This window comes from Python bivittatus, unplaced genomic scaffold (genome assembly GCF_059951505.1).
Source record: "Python bivittatus isolate LINGU-HERP-01145 unplaced genomic scaffold, Pbiv_v1 ctg000970_np1212, whole genome shotgun sequence".
In the NCBI taxonomy this organism is placed as follows: domain Eukaryota; kingdom Metazoa; phylum Chordata; class Lepidosauria; order Squamata; family Pythonidae; genus Python; species Python bivittatus.
The window spans coordinates 4,542,540-4,562,032 of record NW_028277121.1 but is presented as its reverse complement, the minus strand read 5'-3'; the positions used below and the strand labels follow the sequence as shown (position 1 = coordinate 4,562,032).

Below are 19,493 nucleotides of genomic sequence, written 5' to 3'. Positions count from 1 at the left end.
ATGGTGGCATGTAGGAGACAAGAGAGAACCCCTGGCACACCATAGATCAACCAACCGGCATCATCTTCTGGGTGTTTCCCAAGGGAAGGACCAGAACAGTGCTCCCAACACTTAAACCCAGTAAGTGATCCAGTAGGATACTAAGGTCAGTGCTAAAAGCCATGGACAGGTCCAGAAGCAATAACAGAGTTGTACTCCTTTCATCTAGTTTCTAGCATAGGACATCTCTTGATCTGCTCATCTGAGGTAGCTTCTTCTGCCTTCCTTTTATAGAGCATATCCTCCTGGACTCTCCTCCTGGGAAGATTGGTTACCCTGGCCTCTTCCTATCATCTTTCCTGTAAATAAATCTCGTTTCTGTTCTAGTTATAAAGTTGTTAGACTTCCACTTCTAGGGAGACACAGAATTCTTCAACCACTAATATATCCCTGGCAAAACCCTGACTGGAATGGCTCCAAATACCTCCATCTGGAGCTATAAGACCACCATCTTCTCAATCACTTTACCTTAGAATTGAGTATTTGAGGCTGGCCTATAATGAGACAGAACATGTAATCCAGAGAGGATTTTTTTCAGTAAAAGTAATTCTTTAAAATGGGAACGTATCTTTCATTCCAGGAAGCATTAATCACCACCTGTAGCCATAGGGTCAGTCCCGCCCACTGATTTAATCACCCAGGAGGAGTATGGTAAAGCAATCATGATGGCCCTTGCCTAACTACACCCCTTGTCCATGACCTTGAGACCTTCAAGCTGAAAACAATCCACATGAACTTGAGAAATGCTTCCCAACCTTAGCATCCTGTGACCTACTCAACACTGGACCAGCCTCTGGACACAACGTGAAGGCTTCCAGGGATGGTGACACATCTCTGAGTAACAGCAGCACATTGATGATACCTCACCCAAAGTTGCTGATAATGTTGTGTTATCTTGCATTACTCCATCTTGCATTAAGCATCCTTATATATAAGCCTTATATATCTCAGGAATGAAAACTGTGGAATACATTAAAAACAAAGAACTGCATAACTGCCAGTTCAAGCAGCTGTTGAACTGGCAACCAGAGACAGATGTTGCATGCTTAGGCTGCTGTTGCAAGGTAGACTCCTTAACTGGATTCTAGTGGGATATAAATATAATAAATAAATATTGAAAGCTATGCTGGCTAAATCATGGTGCAATGCTGCAGCACTTCTTTGAAATGAGAGGCGAGACAGAAACCACGGAAAGCGTGTTGCACAAATGGGTCTGAGACCTCACACTGATACTCATCAACTGATGTGACAGATTGCTTGGCTGAGCTCAATGCAAGGATGCCGAAGCGACCCTGACGAGCAGCCCCAGCAAGCCCCCGGCATCCTTCACAGCCAGAAAGCAACAGACCGGCAGGCTCAGGAGTGCGAGGATTCTCGGAAGGACCTGAAAGTTAGAGAATCTGATGGAGACTTTTTTTTTAATGATGCAGTTTGATATGCATGAATTGATGCTCTGAGAAGGATTTTGAGGTAGTCTCACTGACCCTGAAGTTCAGGAATGTCCCAAACTGTGAGAATACCTGAAATTGTACCCCAAAATGTGGAACCTTTGTTACCTTTAGGCTCCCCTCAGGGCAGGTGCACAGAAAACTATCCCACTTCTGAAATATTGGACAATTTTCATCCAGTCTCCAAGTTTCTTTTGGGGGGAACCTGTTGAGGTGATTGGGCTGCAGCTTCAGAGGGCTCTGGAGGAAGCAGATTATCTGGACTCCTTTCAGTCAGGTTTCACACTGGATATGGTACTGAGACAGCACTGATCACACTTGTGGATAACTCCTAGTGAGATCAGGGTGTGGTGGTACATCCTTGACCTCTCTGAAGGTGTTGGATACTATTAATGATGGTATCCTTCTGACTGGTTCATGGGGTTGGGAGTTTTCCCACTTCCTCTGGGATCAGTTCTACTTCGTATTGATGGGGACAAGTATAGGCAGTCCTTGTTTAGTGACTGCCTCGTTTAGTGACCAAGTTAACTTTGCAACCAAATCCTTGCATTTACAACCTTCGCAGGTCTGTAAAGCAAAGGCAATCTGAAGTAAGATTGTAAGCACAGTTGCAGTTTCACTTAGCAACCACTGCACTTAACAACTGAGTTGCCAGTCCCAATTGTGGTCACTAAATGAGGACTACCTGTAAGCCTGCTTTTTGGGATTCTGCAGGGTTTTATTCTCTCCCCTCTCCTGTTTAACGTCTATATGAAGTTGCTGGGTGTCAGCATAAAGTTAGGTGTCATCAGTTATACATCTTTATCCCTGACCAACCAAGTGATGCTGTCCAGGCTGTTTCTCAGTGTCTGGAGGCTGTGGGGGCCTGGATGGGGAAGAACATACTTGTACGGACCTGGGATTAGGAGGGCCTACTTATGGTCACTCACACTTTGGTCACCTCTTATCCAGATTACTGCACTTCCCATAGAGCTGCCCTTGAAGACCACCTGGAAACTGCAGCTGATCCAGAATATATCAGTGTGAATAGTTATAGGCGCACCTCAGTACACCTTTCCTTTGCAAGCTGCACTGGTGAGGTGGGCTCCAGGTGCAACTCTGGGAGCTAGTTGTCACCTTTAAAGCTGTTCATGGCACAGGGCCAAGTTGTTTGTGGGACTACCTGTCTCTGGTGACTATGCTCGCTTAGATCTGCCAGGGTTGGCATGCTCCGGATCCCGTTTCTTAAACATTGCCATCTTATGGGACCCAGGAGACGTGTTTTCCCTGTTGTGGCACTGTCCTCCCCCTCCAGAGATCCAGATGGCCCTGATCTTGTCAGCCTTTTGGAAGGTGCTGAAGACTGGCCTCAGGTGTGATGTGTTCCTAATATTTATTTTGGTGATTTGGGGGGGGCTGTTTTTATGTTAGCTGCTCAGAATGTTAACCTGCGAATGGGCAGCCACGTAAACTGAATAAGCAAACAAACATATTCAAAAAGCAGGCTTCTCTTCATAGCTAACAGTGGTTAAAAACATCTCCAAGCAGGACTAAGAGATGTAAATCATCTAACATTCTTGTAACTTTGGGAGTGTATACGTTGTGGAAATCAATAAATGTCATAAATAAACCAGGAGAACCAGCTCAGAGCAGGAACACCCACTGGCTGATACACTTGAAAGATCTGGAAGGAAGAGCCACAGTTCTTTGGCACACCCCGGACCGTCTACCTGGCCATGCCTGAATGAGAGCTGCCTTGCCGGTTGGGGTCTTCTGCCCCATGTCCATGGGCACCAATCCTGGCTTTGGGCCTAAGACACTTCCATATATCCTCCCAGATTGCCTCGTCCTCCTAGTGGGCTTCACCCAGTCTGAAGACAGCAGGCTCTTGTCTCTCTCATGAAAAGGCTGTTTCCCTAACAAGAAGGGCATTTTCCCCAAGACCATTTTTGGGGTGCTGGCATGACTGTTGGGTGCAGGGGGAACATGCAGTTTTGGTTGGAGCTTTGATTACAGCTTAACTCCGGGCAGAATGGGATGAAAACTGAGGTGGGGTAGAACTGGGAGCTTGGCTGAGTCACTCCGGAAAGAGCCCAGCTGTAATCCTGGCATGATGGGCAGGTTGCAAGAGAGGCCCATGTACCCACTTGGCTCCCCTCATCAGCAGCAGAGCTTGGTTGTGTCTGAGATGCTTGCAAAATCTGATTATCAGAAGCAGCAGAAAGAGGTGGCTCAGATCCAGGCAAGGCCGACGTAGCTTCACTATCCCCTAGTCTGAAAAATAGTTTAGGCCAGCCTAGTAAGTGTTAGCCAGACAACGGTTCGTTTATTGCCCCAACTCTGAGGAATCTAAAGTAAGGTTCCCGCAGGAGCAGCCAAGGGCCAGTCAATCTTGAGCTGTGTGAAAGTGCTGTGGGCTGAGCTGAACCCCCAGGTGCGGAAGGACAAGCAGGCAGGTATGCATCCCAAGAGCACAAGGAAGCTCAGGTCAGGCCTACGGCAGGACAGTCTAGAGGTGGGGAACCAAGGAAGCAAAGCCTCCCACTTCCCAGAAGGCCCCTGATGGACTGAGAGTTGGATGTGGTATCCCTCATGGCTGGGGCCCGTCACTCTGCTCAGCGTCTCCCCTCAGGCTCCTCCACAGATGGAAGGGAAGCAGCCATATGTACGTTACCTGCAAGCAGCAAAAAGGCCACTGGATGTCCAAAGTGCCTCAGAGCTACCTGGTTCAATGTGTAGCTCCAGAGCAGATCTTGGCTTCAAATCTGCTTCAATGGGTCAAAACCTCGCCTCCCCTTGATGTGTTCTGTACTGACTGCAAATCAGTTTCTTCGGACAGCCTTCCTAACGTTGCCAGGAGACAAGGAAACCCACTCTCTGCCTCTGCCTTTCCAGATGCTATTCACAGGCTCCCTGGAAGGTCATTCTTCTCCCTACATTAGAAGAGTTCCCTCTGTGGGGAAGCCAGTCACAGGGCTATATAAGCTATTCTTGCAAATGCAAACCCTTTCCGGCTCCCAGCTGGAGGATCCTACACCATCCCCACCCCAGCTAACATTTCCTTTAGTGAAAAAGGCCACATTATGCAACACCCCCAAACAATTCTTTGTAAGCTTTTCAAATTAATTGGCAAGTGAGAACTTTTTCATGTACTGGCAACAAATACAGACAGAATAATCCAATGTGCAACCAAAAATCCTGTTGAGAACAAGAAAACAAATCCAGGCACTCTGGGATAGAAAAAGCATGCAAGGTTTCTGGAGGCACCTGGAATTGGGGAACGGGATGGACAACCATGCACAGTTCAGTACTTCAGTAACAGAGTTTCTCTGACAATAGCTGTTTTTTTTCTCTGACAATAACTGGAGATTTTTAAAGAAAAATCATACCTCAGGCTCCCTTTGGAATATAACAACTCGACCTCCTTTGTCCCCTGTTGCTAGTAATTCCCCTGTGTGGTTGAATTCAATAGTTGAAATAATATCAGCTACGAAAAAAAAAAAAAGCAAATTACATTAATGCAGCCGATGTCAATAAGAAATATTCTGTGCATTTCATAAAACAATTATCAAATATTCCACAAAACAGAAAATTATGTAACTGATTTTTCTTCTGCCCTTATTTTCTGACAGCTGTGGGACTTTTCCAAGAAGGAGGAACCACGTCACCTGCTGGAGCAGGGAGACCGCCATTTGAGAGTGTTACCCCCTTCCAGCTCTCTCAACCTGGTCTTGGTCTCGTGTCATGCCAGTACAGTTCAAAACCCAGCTGAGATCCTGCAGTGTCCATGGGGGACTCAACTCATCAAGATGGTAAACAGAGCACCGTGATGGGCATGTTCAAAACAGGTGCGGTTTGCATTGTGATCCTCCGTCCACCACCTTGATGACTTTGACCTCCGCCAGGGAGGAGGACATGCCACTGGGAATCCCATGTACTACCTAAGAGAATCCATGAAGGAGCAGAGGAAGCTTATCTTGAAGTTATATTGGAGTCCCCCAGGTGTATGAAACTGGATGACTTCAATATTCATTTCTTGGGAGCAGTTCAGGAATTGATAGTCGCCTGGACCAACACAATGATGGACACATCTCTTCCCAGAATGTTGGGTTACAGAAGTCTGATGCTTCTCTCCAATAGAAATTTCAAAAATTTCAGAAGTTTCAGACTCTTAGAATAGAATACATTCTACGTACAATGAATTCAATAATAAAAAGTAAAAAGAGATATACTTAAGTAGCACAGTCATTGTTAAAACAGGAAAACAAAAATAGCAAGCAAAAACAGCAGATTAAAATCTCAGAGTTAGTAACAGCAATTACAGTTCAGCAATTACAATGAAAATTAGATTTTAGGAAATTTACTAAGTAAGGCATTCTTACTATATATGTGAAGTCTGGCTTTTTCCATTTTTTTTTATTTGAAAATATTTGATTTTCTACAACTATTTGTTGAGATTGTTCTTCCCTTTCTTACTTACCTAGATTGGGCCCACTGACCACTGTCCTAACATGGCCATCCCATGACAACGTGAGGCAAGTCACACATTGTTAATGAATGAAACCCGTGTTTCATTACCTGACTTTGAGCTACCTGCAAAAACGAGTAATTTCTGGAATTGACAATCTATCAGTTCCCATCCTTGTTGGTCCCCTTTCCCACCCTTAATGGAAGTTGACAGCATTACTCCTCCACCCTTTCACATTCTGTTGCATCCCGTCCTCCCCGGCTTCTGTTCATTCACACAGGCAGGTTTGTGGCCAGACAATAAGGTCAGAGCAGGCAGCACCAGAATCCATGAAAGGAACAGCCTTTCTGACCACATCTTGCAACGGAACATGCTGCTCTGTGGGCCATGAGCCCGAGGGATGCTCTGGGCAGTCGCCAAGTCCTATGATGGGATCACTGGAACAATGGTGGGAACATGAGGATGTGGCGGTGGCGGCTGTTTCCAGTGGAAGGAATGCCATAGATTCGGTGCTTAAAGGACTCAAGGGGAGAGACCTTTGACCTTGCCAGGATGCACCTGCGAGGCCATCCAGCATGTTGGCTGTTTATGACATTCAATCTCTGAGCATTCGAAGAAGGTCCCAGACTCTAAATGGAGTTAGCGTGACTGGGTTGCCTGATGGTTCGCTGGGAGTGGCGTGCTACTTGCACCATTATGATCTGTTGCCTCTGCTTTGCTTCAGGAAGCGCATTAGGGAGCTCTGTCCTAGTACCCCCTCTTGCTCTCCCCAAGTGCTTCGCTAGCTCTTTGTCCCTGAGCATTTCTGTTAAGTGGTGGCTACACCTGGAAATTCAGCAGACACCTTTCCAGGACTTCCTGATTCCCCCGTCCTTTGTAATGATGATCCTTCTCTTGTGAGGGAAATAGAGAACTCTTTTTACTTTGGATTCTTCTGAAAAAACTCTTAATCCACACTTCACACTGGCCTAATGGTCAGTCAGTCACCTGTTTCCCACTGGCACAAAGAATCAACCTTTCTCTTATGGGTGCTTTTGACAAGATCACATGGACTTCTTGATAATCTTTCTCCTTTTCTCTTTTCTGTAACAGTCAACCATATTACAAGTAGTCCTCAGGTTATGACGGCAATTGGGACTGGAATTTCCATTGGTAAGCAATGTGGTCGTAAAGCGCAATGTCAAATGACCACATTGCCTAGTGACGGCAAGCCTGGCAGTCCAGATTGCCATCGTAACCCCAGGACTGCATGGTCATTAAGCAAGGACCTCATGTGACCATGATGTGGGTACAGGCGGGAGTCCCAGGTAAGCAGGCCAGCAGGTGAGAGCTGGAGGTGAGAGCTACAGGCAGGCGGGTGCCACAGGCAGGTACTACAGAATACAGGTGGATGCGCAGATGCTGCAGGTGGGCGGGTGCTGTGGACAGGCACTATAGAATGCAGGTTGGTGCTAAAGTTGGGTGGGTGGGTGCCGCAGGTAGGAGCTATGGAGGGTGGGCGGTTGGGTGGGTAGTGCAGGCGGGCAGGCGAAAAAGTGGCAAGAGCAGGAGTAACTTGCGATCTCTTGCTGGCTTCCCCATTGACTTTGCTTGTGGGAAGCCAGCAGGGAAAGTTGCAAAAGGCAATCACGTGCCTCTGGGACACTGCAACTGTCATAATTGCAGGCTGGTCGCCAAGCACCCAAATCGTGGTCATGTGACCGCAGGGACGCTGCGACAGCCACAACTTTGCAGACTGGTCTTAATTCCCCTTGTTGAGCACCGTCATAACTTTGAATGGTTGCTGAATGAGTGGTCGTAACCCAAGGTCTACCTGTATGTTTTCTGAAGAGGGATCAGATGGGTCTTCCCTGGCTGGCTTTCAAGAACAAGAAAGCTCATTACAGGGAAGGTGTTGAGAAAGTGGTTGTGCTGCAGCTTCAGAGGGCCCTGGAAGAAGCAGTTTATCTAGGCTCCTTTTAGTCAAGGACCAGGCCTGGATATGGGCCTGAAATGGCATTGATTACACTTGTGGATGACCTCTGATGGGGGTGAAATGAGGATGGTGTATCCATCCACACTCCCCTTGGTCTCTCAGCAGGTTTCCATACCATCAATCATGCTATCCTTCTGGACTGACTCAGGGCACTGGGAGTGGAGGGCACATCTTGCACTGGTTCTCTTCCATCCTCCAAGGATGCTTCCAGTTGGTGTTGATAGGAGAGATCTGACCCAAGACCTGTGGTCCTTGAAGACCACTCAGAAGCTGCTGCTGGTCCAGAATGCACTGGCACAGACAGTTATGTATGTGCCTCAATATGCCCGTGTTACACCATTGCTCTGTGAGCTGCATCGGCTCCCAATAATCTTCCAGGTACAATTCAAGGTGCCGGTTGCCACCTATATGCTCCAGGTCCCATCTATTAAGCAGTGCCATCTGGTGGGACCCAGGAAGCGAGCCTTATCTGTCCCAGCACCTATCCTTTGGAACATCATACATCCAAGGTTCGTTTGGCCCTAGCCCTGCTGGTGTTCTGTAAACCCTCGAAGACCTGGATGCTCCCCTGGCATGGGGCCTGCAGGTTGAGTGAGCCCACTTTTTCTTGACATGACTGTGGTTATGTGGGTTAACTGCCCTCAGGTGCCATTGCGCTATTCTTGTTCATTCGTTTATTATTTTTGTTCGGTTGGTTTAACCCTACATTTGCTGCTTGTGGCCTCAGGATTCCTAGCATGGTGTTGTGGGGAAGGTGCTGGACTAGGGCAGGGAAGGGTTGGTGACTTTGGGCTGTCACTCTCCTTCAACCTAGCCTACCTCAAAGGGTTGTGTTGTGGGGGGAAATGGGAAGAAGGCATACTATGCACACAACCTTGAGCCTCTGTACGAATGGCAGGATAAAAATCAAATCAATAAATCATTCCATCAACGGCCAGGAGACCATGATGAAGGTCAATGAAATCTCCAACTGCAAATCTCTGTCCAGGGTTTCTGTTCCATCTAAACAATTTCAGTTCTTATACAGTATTCCAGACAGTAATTACTTATCAAGTCACAGTTACTTTTCTATGTATGCCAGAACGTCCACCTCCAGTTCAGTCTGGCCAGATTCTTTCAAATTTAAAAGAAAAAAAAAACTTTGGAGAAAGTGCTACACCAAGAACTGCCCTCCCCAGTTAGACAGTAAAACATTTTTTTTAAGGATATGCACATCTTTGGCTGTGTAAAGCACTCACAAGAAGAACAAAGACCACGCCCACAACCTGATGGGGACAAGGGCACCAATTAAGTGCAGGCAAACCACAGGGCACTTTCAATGCTCCTGCCTCCAACAGCCTTTCAGTTTGGCAGCTCTCTCTCTTACAAGAGGTTTTGTGCCCACAAATCGAATCCCAATCGTGAAACCATTCTAAAGCCCAGTGCAAAGGAGGCCCAGCAGTTAATCAGGCAATCTCCAAAGCAACTTATTTTTTGCAAAGGGCAGCTTCCCTTTTCTTAATTACAAGTACTTAGAGGCCATTTTAATCCCATCCTATCCAGGCCTCAGAATAATGTGACATGGAGATGGCTAGAAGAACACCAGATCTATTGTTCAGGGTGCAAAATCTAGTAATCCTAACATTGTTCCAGTCATGGACAAATGCCAAATTAACTGTAAGATTTCACCCAATCTAATGGTGCCATTAAAAGTGAAAAATTAAAATACTAGTATTGGACTTTTGATGTCTTTACTCAGTCTAAGCTGTATCAACCATTTTAAAAGGGTATTCTTCATCATCACTCCGTGCCGTTCTGAATCATCACTTCCATACCATTCATTGCGTACGTAGGCATGCGCACCTCCACTCCCCAAGCTTTCTGTAGAAGTAATTTACCTTTGGGGACCATACAAATCTCCCACAAACCAGCAGATTCGGCTCCCGGTATCCATTCTGCACCTACTAAGCTCCAATGCAAACCTTGGTCCTTAGGTCCAGGTACATCACAACCACCCATCTACAGATGGGCCAGTAACAGGAACTTGAAACAAGCTTTCCCAAATTCACAAAGTATCACCCTCATTGTAGGGATCATATATTAAGCCTTGTGCTAATGAAGACACGCCAAGCATACAGGGCTGCCACCTCTACATTAATGTTTTGGAAACTCTTATGAAATCTTTCTATGGGTGGGCTGATTGGAGAAAACAGCATTCCAGAACATTCCTCCTTTTTATTTATATAAACATTGCTCAGCAAACAAGTACGAGTCAATATGTATACAAATATAGTAGCTGGAAGATATTCTCCTTTTTGGTATCTATCTATATAAAATGCCATTACATAGCTATAAAACAGGGTGCATAACAGGGTGCTTGGTGGTAAAAGGAGACCAGCTAAGACTAAAACAACATTTACAGTACAAGTCTGTTATGAGAGCTTTTTAAAAACAGGTCACGGCACCATATCTAAAGCAGCTTGTTCAGAAATATGTGGTTAGTCAAACAGCATATTTAAGAATCATTCAAGTATACATTTGGTGGGTATGTTAGCTAATTCGCAAATATGCTGCTTACTATCTGCAGGACGGCCAATCCTATTATCTGATGTAAGTTCTGGAGTGGTTTTGTGTACCTCTGGGCTGTTTATGCTGGAGACTATGGTGGTCGGGCAGTGATTATGTGCCATCAAGTCAGTGTCAACTCTTAGTGATCACACAGGCAGATTTTCTCTATGACAATCTGTCCCCAACCTGGTCTTTCAGGTCTCCCAATGGTACACTCATGACCGCCGTTAACTGTAGCCCTCCACCTTGTTGCTGGTTGTCTTCTTCTTCCCTTCCACCTTTCCCAGCATTATGGACTTCTCAAGGGAGCTGGGTCTTCGCAGAGTATGTTCAAAGTAGGATAATTTGAGCCTGGTCATTTGTGCCTCCTTGAGTGTCCTTGGTGTCGTGAATTTCCATACAGTCATTTTTTTTACTTATAATGCAACTCTGCATCTCCTTTTGCTGGGGCTGCTTCTTCTGAACATATTATGTCTCAGTAATCATGAGATCCGTGCCATCAAGTTTCAGTAACACCCACAATATCATGTTTTCCCTCCATGTTCTGCCTGTTTGTTCCCCATAGTCGGTGCATTAATGTACAGGCATATGAGCCTTTAGTATAGTCCTTAAGTTTGCCAGCTGCATCTCCTGGTTTACTCCTGAGTACCCTTTCCTTCTTACCCTTCCTTCCTTGTCATAAGGTTTACTGCCTTTGGTCTTCTGTTTGGGTGTGGTTCTAGGTCATGGTCTCCTTCCCCCTCCAAATTTAATTTAAAACCCTCCAGATGACCTTAGCAAGATGTCTTCCAAATATATTCTTCCTAGTCTTTGTGAGGTGCAGCCCTTCTGTAGGTAATGAAGACCGTGATCCAGGAATCCAAAGTTTTCTTGATGACATCATCCCTTGAGCCAGGGGTTCACTTCCAGAATCCTCCATTCTTTCATACGGCCATGACCATCAGTTTGAAGTATGGATAAAAACACCAGCTGCACTCTGAACTCTTTTGCCATGCTGCTGAATTCCTATAGCTGAGAGACTATGAGGCTCTTTCTGGAAGTGCCATTTGTTCCAAACGTGAGACAGAAGAAAGGGATAATGGTCAGTAGGTTTGATTGGTTGGGTTGGCCTCTCCATCATATCTTGGAGACAACACACTTTGCACTTGGAGACAACACACTTGCCTTGATATCATGGAAGGTCTGCAGAGTGCCAACTTGGCTCCTCTGAGCAGCAAGTCGCCCATCACCACCATAGACTTTCTCATCTTGAGTAGCAAGTCACTGGATTCCTTGTGTCTGTGGCACTCTGACCTTATCTCCTTCCTGTTCTGGAAAACCCTTCTCTAGAAGCCTGTGAATCTCCCTCCAGGTGAAGTGTTTGAAACTGACTGTGCAGCTCCATTGACAAGGACCATCTCTGGTTCTTTTGGTCCTCCAAGTTATATGCTGCCAGCCTTCCTCCTCTGAAGATACTATTTTCTTTGTAGTAACATCTACCTTCCTGTGTAGTTTTTTGAGACATCCTTCTGCCTTGTCCAGAAACTCATTTTCCCTTATAAGTCTCAGTGTGGCCAGATAAGCTCCACTTTCTCCTTCAGCAATGCAATGAGTTAGTTGGAGTCCTCTTCAGACTGGAACACAAACATACCTTACAGTTACCGTATTTATCGGCATATAACACACACTTTTTTCCTTAAAATTTGGGGCTGAAATCCTAGCTGCATGTTATACACTGATACTCAAGCGGCAGGGCTGGGAGAGTAGAGACTTCATTTGAGCCAGGGCTGTAACCAGGCAGCTCTGGAGGTGAGAGGCAGGCGAGCGAGTGAAAACTGGCACTCTCCAGCGCTCGTGCAAGCAAAAACCAGAGCTCCCCATCTCGCACGAGCGCTGGGGAGGGCTGGTTTTCACTTGCGTGAGATGGGGAGCGGGAGCGCCGGTTTTCTTCGTTCAAAGAGGTGCTTTTCCTTTCACGTTACGTATTTACCTTTCAAGTGGTATAAATATTAATAAACAAAAAAGTCTGAGCTCCCTTGATTTTGCTTCCAAGTCATTTATTTTAAATTTAAGATTTTTTACTCAAACTTCCTTCTTAAAATTAAGGTGCATGTTATACGCCTGTGCGTGTTATAGGCCGATAAATGCGGTAATTTGTTTCCTTGTCCATGTCTATGTGTTTCTTGAAAATTGTGCAAATCCAAACAGTTCCTTCCTTTGTATATTTTCTTGTCTAGACTCTCCTGGAAAGACAACACTTTAAAAAGTGTCCTATATGGTGAAAGAAAGGAAAAAGGAGAAAGGAAAAGGAAAAGGAAAAGGAAAAAAAAAGGCGACAGGAGAGGGGGAGGTAATAGATGTAGATAGCTTGTGATCTGTTTCACAGTCAGCCCCTGGCCACATCTTTGCTGTAAGAACTGTTTTTCCATACTTTTGTACCAATAATAGAGTTAATTTGATTTCTACATATTCCATCTGGGGATGTCCATGCATATAAGCATTGTTTTTATTGTTTAAAGACAGGGTAGGTAATGAAGAAATAATTGGAGTGGCAGAAATTGGTAAGTCATTCTCCTGCTTCATTTCAGATTTCTAGGCTATACAGTCCCTCACTATTTCCAACTTTGGTATTCCAGTCTCCAACTACAAGCAGTACATCTTACATACTTGGTCAACTTCAGACTGAACTTGAACATAAAACTCGTGAACCTCCTCTTTTTCTGCATCAGTGGTTAACCAGATGGAGAATCATCATACTGTCCATGTACTCTAGCTGATATTATTCATTCATGGACTGCATTGTCCTCAAATACTATCCTTGCTATGTCTTTCCTGACTATGAAAGCAATGCTGTTCCTTTCTTTTTCACGTCCTAAATGGTAAACAGTGTGATCTTTAATCTGCACTCAGTCGTTACCGACTCTGCAGCGACTGCTTTTTTTGGACGAGTCCTTTTGCAAGGCAAGGTGTTTCGGAAGTGGTTTGCCAGTGCCTCCTTCCTAGAGCAGAGCCCAGCTGGCGAGCACAGGAGGCGGGGTTTGATTCACCTCATCTTTCATTGTGCTGAGCTTTCTCAGGTTCACGTTCCTTCCATTCCAAGTTCCAAATGTCATTCTGTCTTTGCAACGTTTTATTTTCTTTTCCTTTATGGTAATGTCAGCAACTAGACATCTTGGAAGTTTTAATCTAGCTGCAGCATTGACACCCTCGATACTTCAAGAGATCTTCAACTCCTCCTCAGCAGTGTGTTAACCCCATCCTGAGGGGTCCATCATCCAGCACTATATGAGTTACCTTGCTATCCATGTGGTTTTCTTGGTAAAATACAGAACTAGTTTACCATTGCCTTCCCCCACCCAGTATGAAATGATGTCTTTGTTGTTGGGATCGTTTGCCTATACCATCTTGCTACTGCCCAATATAGATGCCTGCATGCTTTAGCTGGACAGCTGGGATGACCTTCACACCTTGGGTGACCATGCTGGAACTCCATATTATTGCATACACTCTCGGTGTTTTTCACTTATCCCTCCCAGGAACATCCCATCACAAACACAATGTGACAGCCCAGCAGAGCTTGAATGGGGGCAAACACTGGCAGTGGTTATAAACACAGGTGACCCTCACTTAACGACCATTCAGTGACTGTTTGAACTTGTGACAGGGCTAAATGAGTGGTACTTATTACTGGTCCTCAAAGTTCCGGCCACTGCAGCGTCCCCGCAGTCACCATTTGCTACCTATCGTCTTTGCCAGTTTCCTACAAGCAAAGTCAGCGGGGAAGCTGGCAGGAGGTCACAAATGGCAACCACGTGATGTCCTTGCTTAACAACAGCATGGGATTCACTTAATGATGGCAACCAGAAGTGCTGGAATTGCTGTTGCTAACCGGCGCGGTCATGTGATGTCAAGCTTTACGACTGTGTTGCTTAGCGATGGCAATTCCAATCCTGATTGCCACTGTTAACTGAAGACTATATCTATCAAAAAGAGAATACTCCCATAATTTATGCCCGTGCCTTCCTCCTTTTGGTTTCTTTTAAATAAAAATGTGTTCACACAAGCCAAAATAATATTACAATTCTAATAACCATTAATTTTTCCCAAATAGGATCCATGTTTCACAAATGAAACTGTACCACTGTCTGCTGAGGTTACATGTGCCCGTAAAATATATGACGGCTAATACATATTAAAATTATTTTTTCATTAATATCTTTATTAATGGTTAATTTAATTCATACCTAAGAGATGACACATTCTGTTTTACTGTTTCAACCCTGATATTCAAATTACACTGCAAACATAATACATGAGGAAGCATTCCCTGTAAGCTCACAGTGTAAATGTATTTGGTTCGCAAGGACTGGGGACTCTCTGACTCTCCTCTTGGCCAGTAATCCAAACTCTTCCCACCACAGTATTAGCTTTTAACTCATTTGTATGACTGGCACTGCCCCTTTGCCTTTTGATTTCAATAAGAGGGCCCATTACTGTACATTTACAATAATCACAGAATTGGGAGGTGCCCTTGTGACCATTCAGTCCCCCCCCCTTGCCCAAATAAAAGTATTCCAGATAGATCCAATGAAGGGGAGTCCATCACTTATTTGGGTCATTTTGGGCCCATTTTGCTCTGACTGTTGGAAATTTTTTTCCTAACCTTCAGTTGGAATCTGCCTTCCTGCTAATTAAACCCATTACATTTGTTTATTTTATATTTCAAATATGGTCACTGCCCATCTCACTAGGAAGTGACATTATCTTGTGTTCTGCACTTTGGAACGGGAGAAAGAAGATCTTGACCTCCGTTTGTGTGTCATACGCTCCGCTTTTTTTCCCTCAAGGCTAGAGGTACACAACTCCTTCTATCTCTCTTCACATCCTTCAATTTCTCTTCACATCCTGATCATTCTCGCTACCCTTCTCTGAACTCGCTGATTTTCTGAATCCTACTTAAAGTGTACCCCAGATGGGACCTCAGCAAACCAAAATAAAGTGGAATGATTACTTCCTGTAGTTTGGAAGTTATATTTCTACTGACGAAGCCTAAAACTGCATTTGTCATTCTAGCAGCCACATCCCACTGCTAACTCATATTCTGATTGCAGTCAACTAGTATTCCAAGATCTTTTTCAAAAGTACCATTATTAAACCAAGTACTACCATCCTAAACTTGTGCATTTGACTTTTTTCCTACATGGAGAAGTTTGTTTTTCTCCGTTAGATTTCAATCGGTTACTTTCGGGCCACTTCTCTACTCTGTTAAGATCATCACTTTATTTTTATGTACTAAAATTTTTATATCATCTGCACATTTGAAAAGCACCCCCCCATCCCACTTAATATTAATGGGAATATGGAAGACTGGCGGACTCAGAACTGATCCTTTTGGCATGTCATTAGATACCTGTCTCCTACTGGATGAGAAATCATTGATGAGCATTTTCTCAGTATAATTTCCAGCCAGTTGTATAGACACTTGGTTTCATTAGAGGTTTCATTTCCAGGCTAGGCATCTTTGGTGCACTGGTGATGAAATGTCTGCAGGAAAGCAACCAAGCGCAGACAACACCAAGAACCCAAGTCTTAATTTTATAAAGATGTTTTTATGCAGAATTCTTTATTCTGGAATTTTTCTACATGCTGCATAAGCTGAACTCTTCCTGAGCAAACCTGCCATCTTTATGGCCTACTTTGAGGGGCTTTTATGGACTTGACCTTTCAGACAGGTCCACTGATACCATCCCCCAAACACATGGCATAAGGTGATACATATGCGTATGAATGTTACCATGAACACTGGTAATAATATGGGGACAAATCCTGCCAAAAGGCATGGCATAATTAAGCAGGGTAGGATAGCAAACTGAGCCCAAGAGAAAAGTACTCCTGTTTCATACAGGTGTAAAATACAGAACGTGAAAGTTTTGCAAATATCTTCTCAACAAAAATAATAGCATTGCTGTAAAATAAACGGAGGAACAAGGGTATTTAATAAAACAAGGTTACCAAAAGTGCATCTTAATAAACTTAGTACAATGCTAAATGGGATTCCATGGTATGAGTAGTTTATGGGAAAAGAAGGTGGGAATCCCTAAACAAGAAATTACTAAAAGCAAATTGCAGAGAACTCCAGTGAGTTGGGGGGGGGGATGGAAGAGAGCCGAGGAAGCTGATGAGAGTACATTAAAAGCGATCTGAAGAGAGAGGAAGAAAAGACATCAAGGGTGTTAAGAAAGAAATGTCACCAGGCGAAGTGCAGGTGCACGCAGCGTCTCTGTCTCCAGGACGCCTTAGTAAAGCCATGGTCTTGAGCTAGAGACGCTCGGGATCAACAAAGTGGGCTCTTTAAAATATGTTTAAAACAATATGTCAGCCGCTAATGAAGAAAAGGCAGAACTACTTTATAACTGCTAATTGAGAGGAGGTGAAGAGATGGTGAAATTGTTTGTACTTGTGATGGGAGTGGGAAGTCACTTTCTAGAGTTTTTTTCCCTTTTTTCTTTCTTTTTCTCTTCTCTGTTTGCTTGCACCTTTTATTCTCTCTTACTATTTTTTCCTTTTTTAGTCTGTATTATCTTTTGCTACTGTAATTAAAACTTTTAATAACATTATTTAGAAAAAAAGGAAAAGAAAAGGCGAGCTACCAACTCATATTTCTGTCTCACAAAACCACCACCACTACCACAACAAAGTGTTCCACCCAACAATTGTGAAAAGCAGAATAAAAGGGCAGAATAACTGGTGTACATGTATGATAATCTCTCAGGTCTGGAGATACTAAAGGACAGTAGATTATGGGAAAGTTACAGATGTAATATATCTTGATTTTAGCACAGAATTTGACAACATATCCTCTGATTAGCAAGTAGGTACATGGGAATTGCATAGCACAGCCATTTACAAACTTTTGATACAAATCAAAAATCATACGCAAATTGTGATAATTAATGAACAGTGCATCAAACTGGAGTGAGGTATTGAATATGGTGCCACAAATTAACCCCCACACCCAATGCTTTTAAATATTTTAAAATCAATGACTTGAATGAGAAGACAGAGGGGCTGTTTATCACATTTGCAGATGACATAGAATTGAGTGGGGTAACCAATATCCCAAAAGACAGAAATAAGATTTAAAGCAATTTTGATTGTGAAATGAAAATACCAGAGATATTTCATTCTAGCTTCTTCATTTCAGAAATTAACAGAAATAAGTACAAACAAAAACATGGCTATTGTGTTGCAGATTACAGTTGCAGAGTCTGGTCTGCTCGTCTCTGCTTTTCAGGGTTTTATCTTCTCCAAGACATTTCTCAAGCTCTCAAATCAATCAGGTTCACATTGTTGACTTAGAGAAAAAGGGTTAGGGATCTATATTTAGAAACTCCTATTGGCTCACCTCGTTCACTTATTCCCTTGGTGATGCCTGCTTGCTTATGCTATGGATGCCTTTGCAAAACAAATTTCAAGAAATGTGAAGTTTGTAAACCATCAACCCTCAATGGTGTAGGGTTATTTATTTTAGTAAATGAGCAGGGATATTAAAATGCATAGGGACTACAGAACCTGAACATCCTCAACTTCAATGTCTAGCTGCTTGGAGAAGAATCAACACTGACAAAAGGTCTTAAATCTTTAACATAACTGTAAATGGGAAAACCATTGACAACTATATCCTTCTGCCATTAGTTGCTCTCTTGATTTAATTTTATATTCCCCTTGGTGATTCTCCAATAATTCCCATTACGTCAACCATTTGTCTTTGCCTGTTGTTTCTCTTCTATAAAATGTTTCTTGTGCTAAGATCCATAGAGATGTTTTCGGGCACAGCCTGGGTTTATATCTATTCCATATCCTCAATATGGCACATCTAATAAAATGGTTTTTAAAATCCACATTAACTTTAACTTCATCATACCATAAATATCCAGGCCATATAAACCCCAGGTTGTGCTCTTCTAATTCTAGAAGTTTTTTGTTTCTCAGCAACCCCCACTCTTTCATCCAAACCAAACAACAAGCTGCAAAATACAATTCAAATCCAGTAAACCCAATCCTCCTCTTTCCTTTGCATCTTGTAAGAGTTTGTATTTAACTCATGTTTTTTCCCCTTGCCATACAAATTTAGATATATCTTTTTGCCACTGCTTGAATGGTACATCAGTTGTCAAAACAAAAACATCATTCTAGGCAAAACATTCATTTTTATCATAGAGATTCTCCCCAACAGTGACAATTTTAATTTCTCCCAACTCAACACGTCTTTCTTAATTTCATTCCATGTCTTAACATAATTATTTTGAAATAACATACAATTCATATTTATCATAGTAATGTCCAAGTATTTTACTTTTTCTCAATCTTAAAACCAGTTTCCTCCATCAGTTCTATCTGATCTTCTAATTTCATTTTTTGTTAACTTTGCCTTCTGATTATTAATCTTAAAACCTGCTAACACACTAAAGTCCTTTAATTTTCCCATTCATGTTTCTACTCCCTCTAATGCATCCTCCAAAACTACCACCAGGTCATCAGCCAATGCCCCTAAGTTTCTTTTTTAATTTTTATTTCCTTGATTCTTTCAACCTGTCTTATGTCTCTATCCAGTACCTCAAGAACTAAAAGGAACAAGAGTGGAGAAAGTGGGCATCCTTGTCTCGTCCCTTTTTGAATCTCACAGGGTTTTGTTAATTCTCCCTGCCCCACCTCCAGTGTTTCCCAGGAGCCACTACAGTAACTCACTTAGGAAACATGTTGGCCAAAGGAGAACTATGCCCCCTTGGGAAAAAGTCCCACCCTTGGCAATGACTGGCTAGAATCCCAGACAACCAAATTAATTCATCAGGTATTATCAGATGGCACCTTAGACAGGAAAAATAGGCAAAAGAAAAATGTTGAAAGAATATTGAGTAAACCCACTGTCAATCTCATGCTATAAAAAATAGATAATATAAGTTATATAAGTTATGTGTTAAATTAATAGGAAAAATATGTGGCCATATGTCAAATATACAATTTCATGTATGGGCCACAATATAAGTACAACATAATA

At 43.3% G+C, this 19,493-nt stretch overlaps 1 protein-coding gene across 3 annotated transcripts in view; it reads right to left on the bottom strand.

Moving 5' to 3' along the window:
* PPP2R2C (protein phosphatase 2 regulatory subunit Bgamma) overlaps window positions 1-19,493 on the bottom strand; it is a 75,229-nt gene that overhangs the window by 28,062 nt on the left and 27,674 nt on the right. For all 3 annotated transcript variants that reach the window (XM_088131190.1, XM_088131191.1, XM_088131192.1), the window contains one exon: window positions 4,856-4,953. In XM_088131190.1, coding sequence (XP_087987316.1) covers window positions 4,856-4,953 — 98 coding nt within the window. The remainder of the gene's footprint in view (window positions 1-4,855; window positions 4,954-19,493) is intronic.